This window comes from Nothobranchius furzeri, chromosome 14 (genome assembly GCF_043380555.1).
Source record: "Nothobranchius furzeri strain GRZ-AD chromosome 14, NfurGRZ-RIMD1, whole genome shotgun sequence".
Classification (NCBI taxonomy): domain Eukaryota; kingdom Metazoa; phylum Chordata; class Actinopteri; order Cyprinodontiformes; family Nothobranchiidae; genus Nothobranchius; species Nothobranchius furzeri.
Window position 1 is genome coordinate 36867767 of NC_091754.1, and position 16638 is coordinate 36884404.

At 45.8% G+C, this 16638-nt stretch overlaps 1 protein-coding gene across 4 annotated transcripts in view; it reads right to left on the bottom strand.

The window, feature by feature from the left end:
- LOC107389555 (diacylglycerol kinase beta) overlaps positions 1-16638 on the bottom strand; it is a 122385-nt gene that overhangs the window by 56284 nt on the left and 49463 nt on the right. For all 4 annotated transcript variants that reach the window (XR_008564478.2, XM_015965741.3, XM_070544094.1 and 1 more), the window contains 2 exons: positions 3867-3952; positions 3427-3516 (listed from right to left, as the gene is read on the bottom strand). Coding sequence is in view for 3 of the 4 variants with exons in the window: in XM_015965741.3 (XP_015821227.1) it covers positions 3427-3516; positions 3867-3952 (176 nt within the window). In the remaining variant the exon portion in view is untranslated. The remainder of the gene's footprint in view (positions 1-3426; positions 3517-3866; positions 3953-16638) is intronic.

The window sequence follows — 16638 nt, forward strand, 5'->3', positions numbered from 1 at the left end:
TCGTAATTAAAAAAGCTGTTGGGATCTTGTGCTGTTATTAACTAGTTATGAACTGCTTGAATGGTGCTGCTGGGAGGACCAGAACAACGCTCACCCAGACTTTTTGTTTTGTTTGTTATGGAGCTGCCAGGTCTTGGTGGGCTACAGCAGCAGGAACCATCTTCCTGCTCTGGCTTGCAGCGTAGACCGAGTTTACCTCTGAAAGTTTGTGGATTCAGAGAAAATACATCAGTCAAGTTGTGTTTGCTACTAGTTATCAGTGTGGTCTGTATACACTCAAACAAAATAATAATAGTCTCTGCTGTCATGTAACAGTGGCAGGTGAATAAAGTTGAGACTTTCCTCCCCGGGATGTTTCTCCTTATCGTGGATGTCGGGTTTCACTGCTCCAATGAGCCTGGGGGCCTTGTTGACACTCTGGTGAACACCAGAGGTCTGGGGAGCTGCGAAGCTGAAGAAAGAGGCCTACATGTCTGGTCTTTGGGTCTCCAGAAGCAGCAGACAGGTTGCTGAGTCTGTGTTCAGACCAGCTGGGCAACAATGTAGAACGTGAGTCTGCAGATACAGAGGGAATGACGTCCTGTGTACTATTAGTGTCAAAGGATCCCAGCAGCAATAAGCCAGTGGTGTGGACCCTGGAGAGGCTAGTTGTTGCTCATCTTCATTGCCTGGTGAGATCTTCATGGGATCCTTCCCCCTTGTCTACCAGTCTGATGTTGGGATTTATGATGCCATCATCTACCTGCTCCACAGAACTCTGGCTCTCCCAAAGAAGACTGGAATCACTCTGAAATGGTTGTCTCCAGTGCTTCCAGTATCATATAGCCAAGAGACAAGTCGGACCTCTCAGGAGTGGACCAGGACCTTTCCAACTGGATCCTGGACTGTCTCCATAATTCCCAGCAGTTAGTGAGGGCATGAGAGTCTCTGTCTGAAGAACAGAGATGCCACAGGGCACTGTTCTGGTTCTTTTTCTTTTTAAACAAGGTTAACTCTGCATCCTGCTACCTGTACAAAGTCTCAGACATCTCTGCCGTGTTTAGTCCCACTACAGATCAAGACAACAGAGACTACAGAGAAGTAAATCAGATCTTAGTGGACATGTGCAACATCACCTTCCAATCAATGATGGGAAAACCAAAGAGCTGTTGGTGGACCTCTGGTGTTACAGCCACACCTCTCTAGTGGGGTTTTACAACGGCACTACTCAGCCAAAGGCAGCTCGGTACAGCGTGGGTTAACTCAGCTCCCCTCAGCTCTGGAGCAACCATGATTTTGCCTAGCCAATCAGCAGCCGACAGTTGCAATGCACGTCTGGCTAAACCCTCAGAACCACAACGAAGCAGAGACTGAAAAGTAGAAGGAACATAAGGGGAAAACACCAAGCCGTGCTGTTGGAAACCAGACCACATCAACCTGAGTTCCACTGAGTGAACATCCAGAGATCAGAGACGGAGATAGTGGACTCTCACCTGAACAATGAACTGGACTGGACTCTAAACACTGCTGTGTGTTACAGGAAGGGTCAGAGCAGACTCCACCAGCTGTGGTGACTAAAGGTGCTTCCACATCTGGGCCAGCACGGGGCAGTTAGATAGGTTCATCTTCACTTGATAACTAAGTAAATTCTGCCATACTATTATATAAACCCAGACATCAGATTTTTCAAAGACACTTAAGTTCTTAACATCTAAGATCATGTCCCATCAGAGTTCATTCATTGTCTCAGTTGATATCACCTTAAATCATCATTTATAATAATTTATCATCATTAGTCATAGAAATATATTAATTAATAAATAAGAAATATAGTAATAAATAGATTTTATAAACTATATTTTTGCCTCTGTGTCAAATTAATATAAAGTGATTGTTCCCTGGCATACCCAAAGTACCTATTTGCATCATCGATCAAATTTGAAAGGCTCAATAATATTGATAATCCATATTTTTATGGAATATTACATTTGATTGAATACCTTTATAATTTATTGACAATTTATTAAGAGGAACCACTTACAAAATGTTTGTGGGCTGAAAAACTAACTGGTTGAGTACAGAAAAATACAAGTGTACCTAGATATGAACACTTTAAAAGCTACCCAGTCCGGTCCGTGATGGCCCAGATGTGAAAGCATCTTAAGGTGCCTTGGGGTGCATGGGGCACTCCTGGAAACCTCTTACAACTCTGTATCGGCTATGATGGGAGATGTATCTTGTAAGAGTAGCAGCATCTCAGAAGCAGAGGAAGCGATTGGATAAACTAACCAGAAAAGGAAGCACTTTTCAAGGATTCCCCATGACCCAATGGGGTGGTGGGTGACCAGAGGATAACTAAGTTAACATGCATGTTTGAAAACGTCTCCCTCCTCATGCATGCATGACACCTTAGCAGCACTGGAGAGCTCCCTGAGTGACAGACTGCTGTACACTAGATGCAACAAGCAGTTTTTTATTGTAGATCATGTCCTCCAGCAGCTTTCAGACAGTTCTGTGTCCCTGTGGGGGACAATCAGGGAGTGGGGGGGGGGGGGGGGGGGGGGGGGGGGATGGTCCGCTAAAGGCCTTTAAGTCCCTGTGCCATGAGACTGAGTCTGTTCTACGTTGCTAGACCAGCTCCTGGTGTGGGTTGGGCTACAGGAAGTTCTGGGTGCAACCAAGGGATGGAAGGTTTCAGGAGGACATGGGGTGGCCGACGTAATGTATATGCTTAATGTATCCCAAGTTTGTGTCCATACCAACCAGCCCTATAGATGATGTAATCTACTTAGCTTCATCAAACTATGATCTTGCAGGGGAGTTCTGCAGATGACTAAGGAGCAGCTGGGATGAAGATCAGCACCTCCGAAGGGACAGTTGTCAGGTCCAGGTTAGGACAGAGCTCCTACCTCAAGTGGAGTTATTTTTTGGAGTCACGAGTGAGAGAAGGAGCCAGTGTGGGCTCAGTTTACTAGTCAAGCTACATCCCAATCCTCACCTCACGAGCCTTGGGTAATGACAGAGAAAACAAGATCATGAAAGCAAGCAGCAGCAAAGAGGTTTCCTCTGCCAGGTGACCTGTATGTGGACCACAGACATCCAGGAAAGACTCGGAGCAGAGCCTCTGGTCCTCCATCCTGACAGGAGCCAGCTGAGGTGGTTGAGTCATGTGGTCAGGATGCCCACATCTAGAAAACAATCTGATTGTTTTCAATCTTTCTTCCAGTTATCTCACACCCATCCTGCCTTACAGGTTGTCTCCTTTAGCTTTTTACCGTGTTAAAACAGATAAATCATGTCCTAAAATAATTCTTTAATTTATTAAGTTGCTTCAAGGTTCAACTGAACAAGCTTGTTTCCTCTGAGGCTGCATGAGTCCTCTACATGTGAATACCCATACGGTGGCTCAGTAGAAAAACAGACACACGTGTCTGAGTGGTTCCTCACCTCCACCCCAGCGTAGGCATCGTGCCAGGTCATTCCCTGTGCCCAGAGGAAGGATGGCCACAGGAGGATGTCTGGCAAAGTTAGCCTTATCTGCAAGGAGGAGAAATTCTGATCATGACACAAGCAATTATTACTACATGAATTATTTGATTAAGGATGAGAGCTAAGTTAGCAAACGGCCTGCTTCAGAGGAGTCATAATCCCTCATGCAACATGTGAGAGACCAACTGTAGGAGATAGGAGACTTACAGTAGAAAGCTGGTCAGAGAGGGATTTAATTTCCATAATTATGAGACATCCTTATCTTATCATCAAGAGCAAACACAACATATTTGGGATTTCAAAAACACAACAGCAGTCTGTATTAAATGGGATTAATCCCTTCCGTTTCCTGCCATTACAGAGGGGTGTTTTCAGTCCAGAGGATAGAGTTTTAGTACCAATGCAGTCGAGGATCCAGCCCACGGTGCCATCACCTCCACAAGCAAGCACCCGGAAGTCAGGGACATCATGGAGGAAGCGGAGCCTGGGAGGAGAGGAGGTTCAGCACATTTAACCAAGAGAGTGCAGGAAACAGGTGCACCACGAAGCTATTATCAGGAGGAACGTTCCCTAATTCTAATGACAAGATATATGAAGAAAGCTGTTTACAGGTGAGTAATCCGTTGATTGTGTTACATCTGGGATTTTCTAAGCTCTGAATGATCTAATGAAGTGTAAGCTGAAAGGCTGCAGGGCAGAAAGAGTCTGGTCAGTGAGAGGCCTTTCCAGCTGCGCTCACTCCACTTCACTCCCCTGAAACTACCGTCACTGAGTGGCGCTGAGTGCAGGCCTTTCACAGGGACCTTTAATGTGTGCTGAGACAAAGGCTTTCATCTCCATCCATCATCACACACCTGAATGACCATCATCCAGCTGGTCCTGCTTAACGCTGTGCATGACTGAGATGCACGCAGCAGCAAAAATGACCAGCTAACAGGTCTTCTTACAGCAGCTGCTTCCTCCATTGTCAATAAATCCAGTCAAAAACAAACTGTGCTTTACTGCAAGTATAAAATCATTTCAAATCAATTTAAATGAGCATATGTCTAATGAATCTGCTTCCATCACGTGCTTTGAAGTGCTAGTCGGTAGTTTGGTAGGTAGGTAGTAGACTTGGGCGGGATTACCGTATCGTATACAGCCAGTGTTAAAAAATAGCAGCGATGTCAGTTCCAATATGTCATACAAAACAGGAAACAAGGAATTAAAAGATAAACATTAAAATAAATAAAAATTATAAATAAAGGTCATTTAATGTATAAAATGGATGTGTGCTTGAATTTTTAGTTTGACTTAAATAGTTTCAAATGTTTTTGTCCAGATTTTAGAGACATTCCATAAAGTTTACGAACATGATGTCATCACGTGACAGCACGGAGACAGCTTGCGCATCAGCTGACTCGGTGTCTAATAGTGCTGCACAATATATCGAAAAATTATCGTCATCGCGATAACAGGACGTGCGATAGGCCCGTCACAAAGCACGTCAAAAACGGCGATAAATGTTTGGTTCAACATTTCCATCTGTGTCATACATCAACTTTTTGTAAACCAGCTCTGTTTTTTTACGCGGAAGTATTATTTGACCAATCAAATGTAGCCCCTCTGATATGCGGCCAATCAGATGGGTCCGTTCAAGTAATACGCCCGCCCCCTACATAGACCCTTAGGATGGAAAGCAGCAACTGAACTGAGTTTGCGGCGCCGTTCCCTTGTTCGTCATGCTGGCTCAGAGCAACGAACGCACTTTGTGCTGATGTTTCTGGATTCAGCGCTGCTTTCAAACGTGAACGTGAGTCCGCTCGGTGTCGTTAATCATTTTTACTGGGCTGACTCCGACACGTGCCGGTGAAACAACCCACCTTCATGTCACTAGTGTTAGCCCCAGGCTCCGGTTAGCTTCCAGCTAAAAGGCTACAGCACTCTCCTCCCAGTCCCACCCTGCTAAAGAGGGCCTGGAAAAGTTCCCCCACACTTCAAAGTGATTTTTCATTTATGAGCTTTTATAACCTTGTTAATCAGGATAGTTGATTTGCTGTTGCACATAAACTGTCAGTCAGAAGCTCTGCTAGCCGGTTATCTTAAGAGGAGCTAGTTCAATTTGTTAGCTTGTTATCAGAATCATAGTTGCAGTTTCATCATCTGAGCTGCTTTTTAAGATCTAGGTAAACTTGTTCAATTTGGGGTTAAAAACAAACGTTTTCACAAATTTTCCATGTAGTTTTTTTTTTGCCAGTTCCTCTTCTGAAAGGTAGACAATTGTTTTTCTCTTTCCCTCAGAAAATCTTAATATTCTCCTAGTTTGGCCCAGCACAGTTCACTTCCCAATTTCAGCAACAGCCTTATATCATAACCACATAAGTGGAGAAAATGCTCAGTAGCAATGAGAGAATTTGCTGTTGAATTTAAGTGATGTTAACTATTATTTAACTTTTAAAGTAATTTTCTGATTATTTATTTGTTTATTCAAAAAACCCTGGTAAGGGATGTTTTTCTGTATTTGGAGCATCAGAAAAAGTTTTATGGTGGAGGTGATGTTTTAAAGTCACAGAGAAACTGCATGCATGCAGTTTGTTGTTTTGCTGCTAATACAGTAGCAGGTGCAGCTGCATATTTTTGCAATAAAAATGTTATGTTGTAATGGAATTCATGCATTAGTTTTTGTTTGCTTTGAACCCAGAGGAGTGTTGTGAGCCAGGAGGTGAGCACTCTCCACACACCATTATCTCACCTGTGTTTTGAGCTTCTCTGGTTTCAGGAGAGAGAGCAGCAGCTGCGACCCATCAGCTGATTAGCGGGCCGCCTTCATAAGGAGGACGGAGGACGCTTCTGGTTGCCGGATGATTACACCTCACTGGTAGAGTCCCAGCCCTCGTGAAAACTTGAAACCTTGTCTTTGAACCTATTTTGCATCGTGTTTTTGCCCTGACCCAATTCCAGTTTTTTCTTACGCTCCAGGCTCAGTCATCCCTCCCCATAACCTGCATTCTCGTTTTTTGGATTCCTACTGCGTTACCGTACAGCTCACGGTCTTCCTCCTCGGTCCTCATCCTCTCAACTGGTTCAGCCTGCTCACAGCACAGTCTGCCCTCTCTCTCCTACCTGCTGGAAACCCATCACTCTGCGCTCTTGGACGCTCTCTCGCTCTCCCGGCTCACTCCTCCTTGGACATACTACTTCTCTCTCTCATCCACGCTGCTTCCCGTTCTCTCACCCGCTGGATTTCCAGTGCGCCTTTAGTTGTTATTCTAATAACTAATTTTATTTTTTTCTCACATCCTGCCTCCGAGTTTGATTCTGCATGTCCTGGGTTAAACACTTGCCTCAGATCATGACAGAATCATCCGGCCAAAATACTAACCAAGCAGAATCAGTACTCACCTCTCTATCTCACAGATTAGCCCAGCAGGAACAAGCCCTTCAGAGGCTCATGGAGCAGCTAACCATATCAAATCAGCGTTGCCAGCAGCTAGAGACTATGGTCCGACAGCTTCATGAGTCTATTTCCCAGTCCCGTCCTTCCACCTCCTCTTCAGACACACTGTTGGATTCCGCTGCTACTACAGGCTTCCACGGAGCGGAAACAGCAAGATCCACTGAGGAAACGCATTTCCGTGTTGCCCCGTCACCAGGGACAGTTACCTTTGGGGGTGAGTTCGAGGAGTGTCACAGCTTCCTACTCCAGTGTGAACTGGCATTTGAACGTTGTCCCTCTGCTTTTAGATCTGATTCTGCTAAAATCTCTTATGTAATAGGACTTCTACGTGGCAGAGCCTAGAGAGGGGCTGAGGCTAAAAGCCACACTGATTCATTTCTACATGGACTATTTAAATACTTTGTGGCTGAGTTCACTCAGACTTTTGGCAGTGTGGAATCTGTGTCAGACATCAGGAGGAAACTTATGAATCTCACCCAAGGTAGACAATCGGTGGCGGACCTGGCCGTGGATTTCCGGATCTTAGCTGCACATACAACTTGAGATGAGGACACCCTCATCGGGGCATTTACTGAGGCCCTTAATGACAAGATCAGGAACCAGTTGGTTTTATGTCCAGAACCGAACTCTTTGGATGAATTAATCAGGCTGGCCATGTCTATAGATAAACGCTACCGTGAGGTGAGGCGAATGGATATGGAACCAGTTGTTTCCTCTTCTCAGGAACGTATCGCTGGAGCTAGGGGGCGCTCCGCACCCGATCCTCTACCCACGGAGGAACCCATGCAGATGGGCAGAGCCAAACTCTCTCAGGAGGAGAAAGATCACAGACGCAAATTTGGGCTTTGTCTATATTGTGGTTTGCCAGGACATTTTGTGAACAACTGCCCCTCCCTGGTAAAAGGGAGCGCCCGCCGGTAAAACCGGGGCTACTGGTGGGTGGAAACCTCAACTCAGCTGTGTCCCGGTGCTCTTTTCCGTGCTCATTGTCTTTTAATTCTAAGCAGATTCCTCTCGAGGCACTTTTGGACTCCGGATGTGAGCAATCTCTCTCGGACCCTCGACTAGTGGCGGAATGGGGAATTCCCACAACTAAGCTTGCCACACCTCGCTCTGTTTCCTCACTGGACAACCGCAACCTCTCCCCCATTACCCTTCAGACTGTTCCTCTCTGCCTGCTAGACTCAGGTGATCACACTGAAACTCTCACTTTTTATGTGTTCCCTTCTCCTCAGTCTCCACTAGTGCTGGGACACTCATGGCTGATCCGTCACAACCCCATTCTCGACTGGAGAGAGAATAATATTTTTGGATGGAGCCCAGAGTGTTTGCAGTTGTACCTGCGGTCTGCCTGCCCACAGACCTACCACTCCTCCTGCGGAGGACATTGATCTGTCTACGGTACCCCAAGAATACCATGATCTGGGACTTGTTTTCAGTAAAGACCGGGCCTCTTCTTTACCCCCACACAGACCGTATGACTGCGCCATCAACTTACTGCCCGGGGCCCCTCTGCCTTCGAGCCGTCTTTACCATCTATCCAAGCCGGAGAGAAAGAGTATGGAAGATTACATACAGGACTGTCTCGCAGCAGGAACTACTTGACCGTCTTCATCACCCCTGGGAGCTGGCTTCTTTTTTGTGCCCAAGAAGGATGGTACACTCAGGCCCTGCATTGATTATAGAGGTTTGAACCAAATCACCATCAGAAACAAGTATCCTCTACCTCTTCTTTCCTCCATTTTCAAACCCATTCAGGATTCCACCATCTTCACCCGGCTGGACCTCAGAAATGCTTACCACCTGGTTCGAGTGAAGGAAGGGGACGAATGGAAGATGGCCTTCAAGACCCCTCTGGGTCATTTTGAGTATTTAGTAATGCCCTTTGGACTTACTAATGCCCCTGCCGTTTTCCAGTCCTTGGTTAACTCAGTGCTGGGTGATTTCCTCAACCGCTTTGTCACTGTCTACCTGGATGATATCCTGGTTTTTTCCAAGACTCCGGAGCAGCACGCCCAGCATGTGAGAGCGGTCCTCCAACGCCTTCTTGAAAATAGACTTTATGTTAAAGCCGAGAAGTGTGAATTTCATGTTTCTACTGTCAAGTTTTTGGGATTCGTCATTGAACGAGGCAAAATGAAGGCGGACCCGGAAAAGGTGCAGGCGGTTACGGATTGGCCAACCCCTACTACGAGGAAGCAACTTCAGAGGTTTCTGGGGTTCGCAAATTTTTATAGGAGGTTCATCCGTAATTTTAGCCAGACTGCTGCCCCACTGACCCGGTTGACCTCCATCAACAGAACTTTTGTATGGTCCCTAGAAGCTGAGGCCCGCCTTTCAGGCCTTAAAGAAAAGATTTGCCGACGCCCCCATCCTGCACTGCCCGGACCCTCAACTTCAGTTCACCTTGGAGGTGGACGCCTCGGATACTGGAGTGGGGGCTGTTCTTTCCCAGATATCAGAGGAGGACAAATGCATGCACCCCTGTGCTTATTTCTCACGGCGTCTCTCCCCAACCGAGAGCCGCTACGACGTGGGGGACCCTGAGCTGTTGGCTGTCAAATTAGCCATAGAGGAATGGAGGCATTGGCTGGAGGGGGCGGAGCAACCGTTTTATCATTTGGACGGATCACAAGAACCTGATCTATCTTAAGGAGGCAAAACGACTGAACCCTCGCCAGTACAGATGGTCCCTCTTCTTTTCCCGATTTAATTTCCTGATTTCCTACAGACCCGGCCCTAGAAACACAAAACCTGACACACTCTCCAGGCAATATGCCCCAGACCAGGAAAACCTGCCGTCGACCATCCTTCCCTCCGCCTATGTGGTGGGAAGTATCACTTAGGAAGTCAAGAAGCAGGTGCTGGAAGCCCTTAAGATGGAGCCCGGTCCTGACAACGGCCCCCCCAGGCGAACTGTTTGTTCCCCAACCTGTAAGAAGCAAGGTTATTCACTGGGCCCACACTGGTCGATTCTCACTGCATCCTGGGATGGCACGCACCGTGGCTCTGATCAAACGCACCTTTTGGTGGCCATCCGTTTTTAAGGACACCAAAGACTATATTTCTGGGTGTCACACTTGCTCTCAACAAAAAGGGGACCACCGCCCGCCAGCAGGTCTGCTACAACCCCTTCCCACTCCTTCTCAGCCCTGGTCCCACATTGCCCTGGATTTTGTCTGTGGTCTCCCCATCTCACACGGTTTCTCCTCCATACTCACCATAGTTGACCGGTTTTCAAAGTCTTGCCACTTTGTTCCCCTTAAATCTCTTCCTTCATCCGCAGGCACAGCGCAGCTCCTGGTTAAGCACGTGTTCCATCTCCATGGCATCCCGGAGGAGATCATGTCAGATTGTGGTCCACAGTTCGTGTCCCACGTGTGGAAGGAGTTTGCAGAGACCCTGGGGGCACAAGTTTCACTTACCTTTGGACACCACCCTCAGTCTAATGGACAATGCAAATGCACGAACCAGGAGCTGGGGGCCATGCTGCGCTGTGTCTGCTCATCACACCCGTCCTCCTGGAGCACCCATCTACCCTGGGTGGAGTATGCTCATAACAGCCACATCTCTACTGCTACAGGTCAGTCTCCTTTCGAAGCATCCCTTGGTTATCAGCCCGCTCTTTTTCCCCCGATGTCTTCATCCATCTCCTCCGTTCCCCAATTTCTTCGTTGCGCCCGCCGCACCTGGGCCACAACCAGGGCAGCGCTGGACCGTACCGCCCAGAGAAACAAGCAGCTAGCGGATCGCCGGCGGCGTCCTGCCCCAGTCTACATTCTGGGTCAGTCTGTGTGGCTACCCTCTAAGGACATTCCACTGAATGCGGCCACCCGCAAGTTGTCACCCCGGTGCAAAGGCCCGTTTAAGGTCCTGGACGTCCCGTCTTCCACTACTGTTCGCCTAGATCTCCCTCAAACCCTGCGTGTGCACCCTGTGTTCCACGTCTCCCTGGTCAAGCCGGTGGTCACCAGTTCTCTCTGTCCCACTCCTGCGCCTCCCCCTCCAGCTCGGATGCACGAGGGAGGTTTGGTCTACACTGTCCGCAAGATCTTGGACTCCCGTCCCCGCGGCCGGGGTATGCAGTACCTCGTGGATTGGGAGGGTTACGGTCCCGAGGAGCGCTCCTGGGTGCCACGCTCATTTATTGTTGATCCTTCGCTCATCCAGGAGTATGAGACCGCTGCGGCTAGGACGCCAGGGGGCATCCGTTGAGGGGGGGGTACTGTTGTGAGCTGGGAGGTGAGCACTCTCCACACACCATTCCCTCACCTGTGTTTTGAGCTTCTCTGGTTTCAGGAGAGAGAGCAGCAGCTGCGACCCATCAGCTGATTAGCGGGCCACCTTCACAAGGAGGACGGAGAACACTTCTGGTTGCCGGATGATTACGCCTCACTGGTAGAGTCCCAGCCCTCGTGAAAACTTGAAACCTTGTCATTTTGCATCGTGTTTTTGCCCTGACCCAATTCCAGTTTTTTCTTACGCTCCAGGCTCAGTCATCCCTCCCCATAACCTGCATTCTTGTTTTTTGGATTCCTACTGCGTTACCATACAGCTCACGGTCTTCCTCCTCGGTCCTCATCCTCTCAACTGGTTCAACCCGCTCACTGCACAGTCTGCGCTCTTGGACGCTCTCTCGCTCTCCCGGCTCACTCCTCCTCGGACATACTACTTCTCTCTCCCATCCACGCTGCTTCCCGTTCTCTCACCCGCTGGATTTCCAGTGCACCTTTAGTTGTTATTCTAATAAATAATTTTATTTTTTTCTCATATCCTGCCTCCGAGTTTGATTCTGCATGTCCTGGGTTAAACACTTGCCTCAGATCATGACAAGCAGACGTCACACGCCAGACGACATCAACACTGCATACTTTAGTATTTGTTCATTTATCGCAAGTAATATCGATATCGCAATATTAAGCACCGTTATCGAATATCGCAGGTTTTCCTAATATCGTGCAGCCCTAGTGTCTACAATAAACACAACTTAAAAGGAGAGCCGTAAACACTGATGAGGTAATTTGCGCAAACAAAAGATGACCTGAAAAGATGCACAGCAGAGGAGCGAGTCGTAGCTGAAATAGCAGCTTTCTGTCTGGAGCCTGTTAATAAAAGAGACAACAACGTGCTTTTCTGGTGGAATATGCAGCCAGCTTTCCCCAGATGTCATGACTAGCTCCAGAGTACACGTATGTTGGTGACACAAGCTCATCGAAGCAGGTTTTCAGCAGTCAGTTCACAACGTCCTGGGTTGCAGCCGAAAAAAAATTAAAATGCTGGTTGTTCAGGAGAAAATTTTTTTATAAGCTTGTTTTTTTTGTTAACATTATGTTTGTTAAGTTGTTATTGTTTTAGTAATAGTGTTTGTTATTCAGTTTCTGAACGGTGTAATGTCCAGAAATGGTCAGTTTTCATCTACAGATTGACCTCCATGCCCCTGGCCATCTGCAGACGTAGGTTTCATCCGCTAAGGTGGATTTTATACTCTTATCTCCCTATAAGCTCAGAAGGATACTGCAGCCTTGTTGACATTTCAGGAGGAACACGATGTCAGCCTGCCTTCCCAAACAAAGCCTTCTTTGAAAACATCGCAGGAGTGCCCACTCTGAATAAAGTGAACGTTTTCAGCTCATATGAGTCAATTAATCATGAAATATAATTAACAAATGTTATATGGATATTAACAATGTTTTAATTAATCTGTGCTTGAATTACTGAAGTTTGGAATGAATGTTATTATTATTTGAAATGAAACATTTTGATAGTAATGCTGGTTTAACAAGTGAATCACTATTTTCTGACAGCTCACACACTCAGACATGTGACGATGACAAGGTTAAGCTAATATCATGACACATTGCTTTCTGTTCTATGAATCAGAACTCCTGTATCCGACGCAAGGCGTGGTTTCTGAGGTTCGTTGGTAAAACTCTTCTTACATGGCCGATTCTGATTTGTTAGTAAATCATAATATGTGAATATTAAAACAGAGCTCATTTCTTGGTGGGTCAGTTCTAGAGAAAAGCTACGGAACGGCCGTCCGGAGCGACACCTCTTTAACCCTGAGCTTTTTTGGCAAGCTGTCAAAACCCTGTTAAAAGGTGACTACCGCTGACACAGCAAACAGCTCCTGCAGAAAAACCTGGTACTGTTCCGACTCCCTAAGAGTCCTTCTAGACGCAAAGGTTTCTACACATCTGTTGTGACTCGGAAACTTCCCTGGACTGGAGAGTCGGTGCTGCGGTTATTCCACAAACCTCGGTGCCAGAGGTCATCCGACCTCCCTGACCTTCGGATCCACGAAGAGGGTCTTCCAAAGGGTGAGGTAGACACAACATGATCACGTCTTGATGTGGTTTTGATAAGAATCAACTTCCTAGTTAACGCAAACCAAATTCTTTCCTTTTTACACCCAGAACTCAGTTCTTCTAGATATGAAAGTTCTGATAACCTCACATTCACACATAGTCACCATACATCACAATCCATCCACCTAGCTTCATCCATAACAGTAATATTAGTCAACTTGTCGTGTTTTAATTGTTTGGAAAATAAATTTTTACTTTTTTATCAGCCTGACTCTCTTCTTGAATCAGTACAAAGTGTTCTACAATCCCTGAATAAACAAAGAACTCTAAATCTTCTGGTTAAACATTAAAGACTAATCAGACTGGATTTCCATATATATGTGGAAATTCACATCACATTGGTCAAAGTGTAGAGTGGCGTATTAAGCTTTAAAAGCACTCAAATACATACATAATTACCCTGTCTACAACGGTGAGGTCCAAACCAACAGTTTCGTAATTCCACTTCCATTTTTAAAATTGTAGATAGGTAGGAAGGTAGGTAGGTAGGTACTTAAGTAGGTAGAAGGGTAGGAAGGTGGGATGGTGTGTAGGTAGGTAGGAAGGTAGGTAGGTGGGATGGTAAGTAGATAGGTAGGTAGGAAGGGATGTAGGTAGGTAGGTAGGTAGGTAGGTAGATAGGTAGGTAGGTAGGAGGGTAGGTAGGTAGTGTAGGAGCCAAGAGCTGTGTTTGTGTACATGATGTTTAACATCCTGTTTTCAGTCCAGTTTGCATAATTTCCAGTAAGACTAACATTTATCTGAATGTTTATCGGGAAGTCAAGAGCAGCAGATGGTTCCTGTTTTGTTGCATGGTTTGCTGGGAAAGACTCCCCAAACAGTTTCCAATTCATGTGTATGTGAGACCCATTTCCTAAGCTATGCAGGAGTGACGTCAGTAAAAAGTATAACTGGGGTCGCATTTTCGGTCTGAGATCCAGCTGGAGGCCTGTTGCGTTCTGGCTGAACGCTGTCCCAAGTTACTGGTGATGTATTGCTGAACTGTACAAATAAAAAGCCCCACGCTGTAAGGACAAAGTTGTCTCATTCTCTTGTGTTTCGACAAGGGAAGAAACCACGGTAGGTAGGTAGGTAGGTAGGTAGGTAGGTAGGTAGGAGGGTAGGTATGTGGGATGGTAAGTAGATAGGTAGGTAGGTAGGTAGGTAGGTAGGTAGGTAGGAGGGTAGGTATGTGGGATGGTAAGTAGATAGGTAGGTAGGTAGGTAGGTAGGTAGGAAGGTAGGTAGGTACTTAAGTAAGTAGGTAGGTAGGTAGGTAGGTAGGTAGGAGGGTAGGTAGGTGGGATGGTAAGTAGGTAGGTAGGAGGGTAGGTAGGTAGGTAGGTAGGTAGGTAGGTAGGTAGGAGGGTAGGTAGGTGGGATGGTAAGTAGATAGGTAGGTAGGTAGGTAGGGGGGTAGGAAGGTGGGTTGGTACTTTCTTCTACAATCTGCTCTTTAACTGTATTATTTCCTGCTACTTCAGCTGTTAACTTTATTTTTTCTCTAAGTGTTTTTCTCCCCAGAAGAAGCTACAATGATGTTCTGCTGAGCTGTGGTGGCCTCATGGAGGGGGCCATCATCTAGCACACTGCTGCTAACCACTTAAACATTCTCCCTCTCCTGATAATAACTTTTTGCTTTCTTTGACATTGGATGTGCTACTACTAGTTTACCAGTTTAATTATAGATTCACTAGGATAAATACAATAAAGTTTATCTCTCACCAAATAGAATATTTACTAAGAAATCACAATGTAACCATAGAAACAGTACTTGGTATATATGTTGTGTGTGTGTGTGTGTGTGTGTGTGTGTGTGTGTGTGTGTGTGTGTGTGTGTGTGTGTGTGTGTGTGTGTGTGTGTGTGTGTGTGTGTGTGTGTGTGGTGGGTGTGTGCTCTGTCTTCTCCATTCCCAGTGAGTCATGGTGGATGGCTGCTTATACTGAGCCAGGATCCTCTGGAGGTTTCCTCCTGTTAAAAGGGAGTTTTCCTCTCCACTGTCGCCGAATGCTTGCTTAGTATGAGGATTGCTGTGAAGACTCTGACACTAGTCAGTGACTCGATGCAACCTGCTGGGTTCCTTATATAGGAAACTTTTTACTGATTGGCTTAATGAACTGGCCTGTATTGGAATGTTTACTATGTGAAGTGCCTTGAGACGACTCTTGTCGTGATTTGGCGCTATATAAATAAACTTGAATTGAATTGGTTAGTAGATAGGTAGGTGGGTTGGTAATGTAACAGCATGAAGGTGATTTGTGCCAAAGGTCACATTTGCCCAGCTGGGTCAAGCTGGGTCAAACAGTACTTTGAATCCACAGATTAAACCCAAGGAGCCACGATGTCTGCTCAAGATCATAACACCAGTATCTGCTGTTCCATCCCAAGGACACTTCAAGCCACGATGATAATAATTAGATACTAATTAATAAACTCATTGTTTTTTTTTTTACTGTTTAATATAATCATTACAACATGATCACTTGGTTCATTATAAAGGTATCTTAATTACATGAAATAGATTATTATGCTTTGGGTATAATAATGATTAATTATAATGATTATAAAGACGTGTTCAGCAAAGAAGACCTTCACCTATTCAGCTAACACAGAGTTCAGATAACAATAACTGCATCACATGTTTTTTGACGCATGAGCAAGCTTTCTCCCGGAGAGAGGGGGAGTGTTCTGAGAGAGTTTGGTAAAACTAACCATCACAGATTTCACGTCCAGTTCTGTACAGGACATCATCCTGAGGAGCCAGGGACGGCTGCCCTGACCTCTGCCTGCTGTTCTGTCACACCAACAAGAATGGCTAAAGAATGAACGAAACTAACGAAAGACTCTCCCAGGGTCCTTGATTTCTGAAGTTAAGTTAAATACGAGAACGTTCATCTGCCAAACGCTTCGTAAACCATGTACCCAGGACATCTCTGGACTGGACTATCGGACACTTGCGTCTCATCTACCAGCGGAAGTGTCATCTTGGATGAAACCCATCCTTCTGATGTCCGGATCAACAAAGGGGGTCCTGTCTGGGTGAGGTAGAACACGATAGATGACGTTTGATGCTGTTTCTATCAAAATAACTCATTTATCTGCAAAACATCATTTCACCCAGAACGCTTCCAAGCTCTCTGAAGGAAACCTTCTGAAAATTTCATTCACGCATCCAAAAACTCATCATTCTCATTTTTAGCTACATTCAACACAGGTTTGCTTTTAAACAACTTTAATATCAAAGCTGTTAAAGATTGTTATTAAAATTGCCATCCATGAATTGTCATTTTATAATTGTCGTTTCAAATTTTCAGTTTAAAAATTGTTAGTAATAAATTTCTTCATTTTTAAACTTGCCTCATTATTGAAACGAAACACAGAAAAGG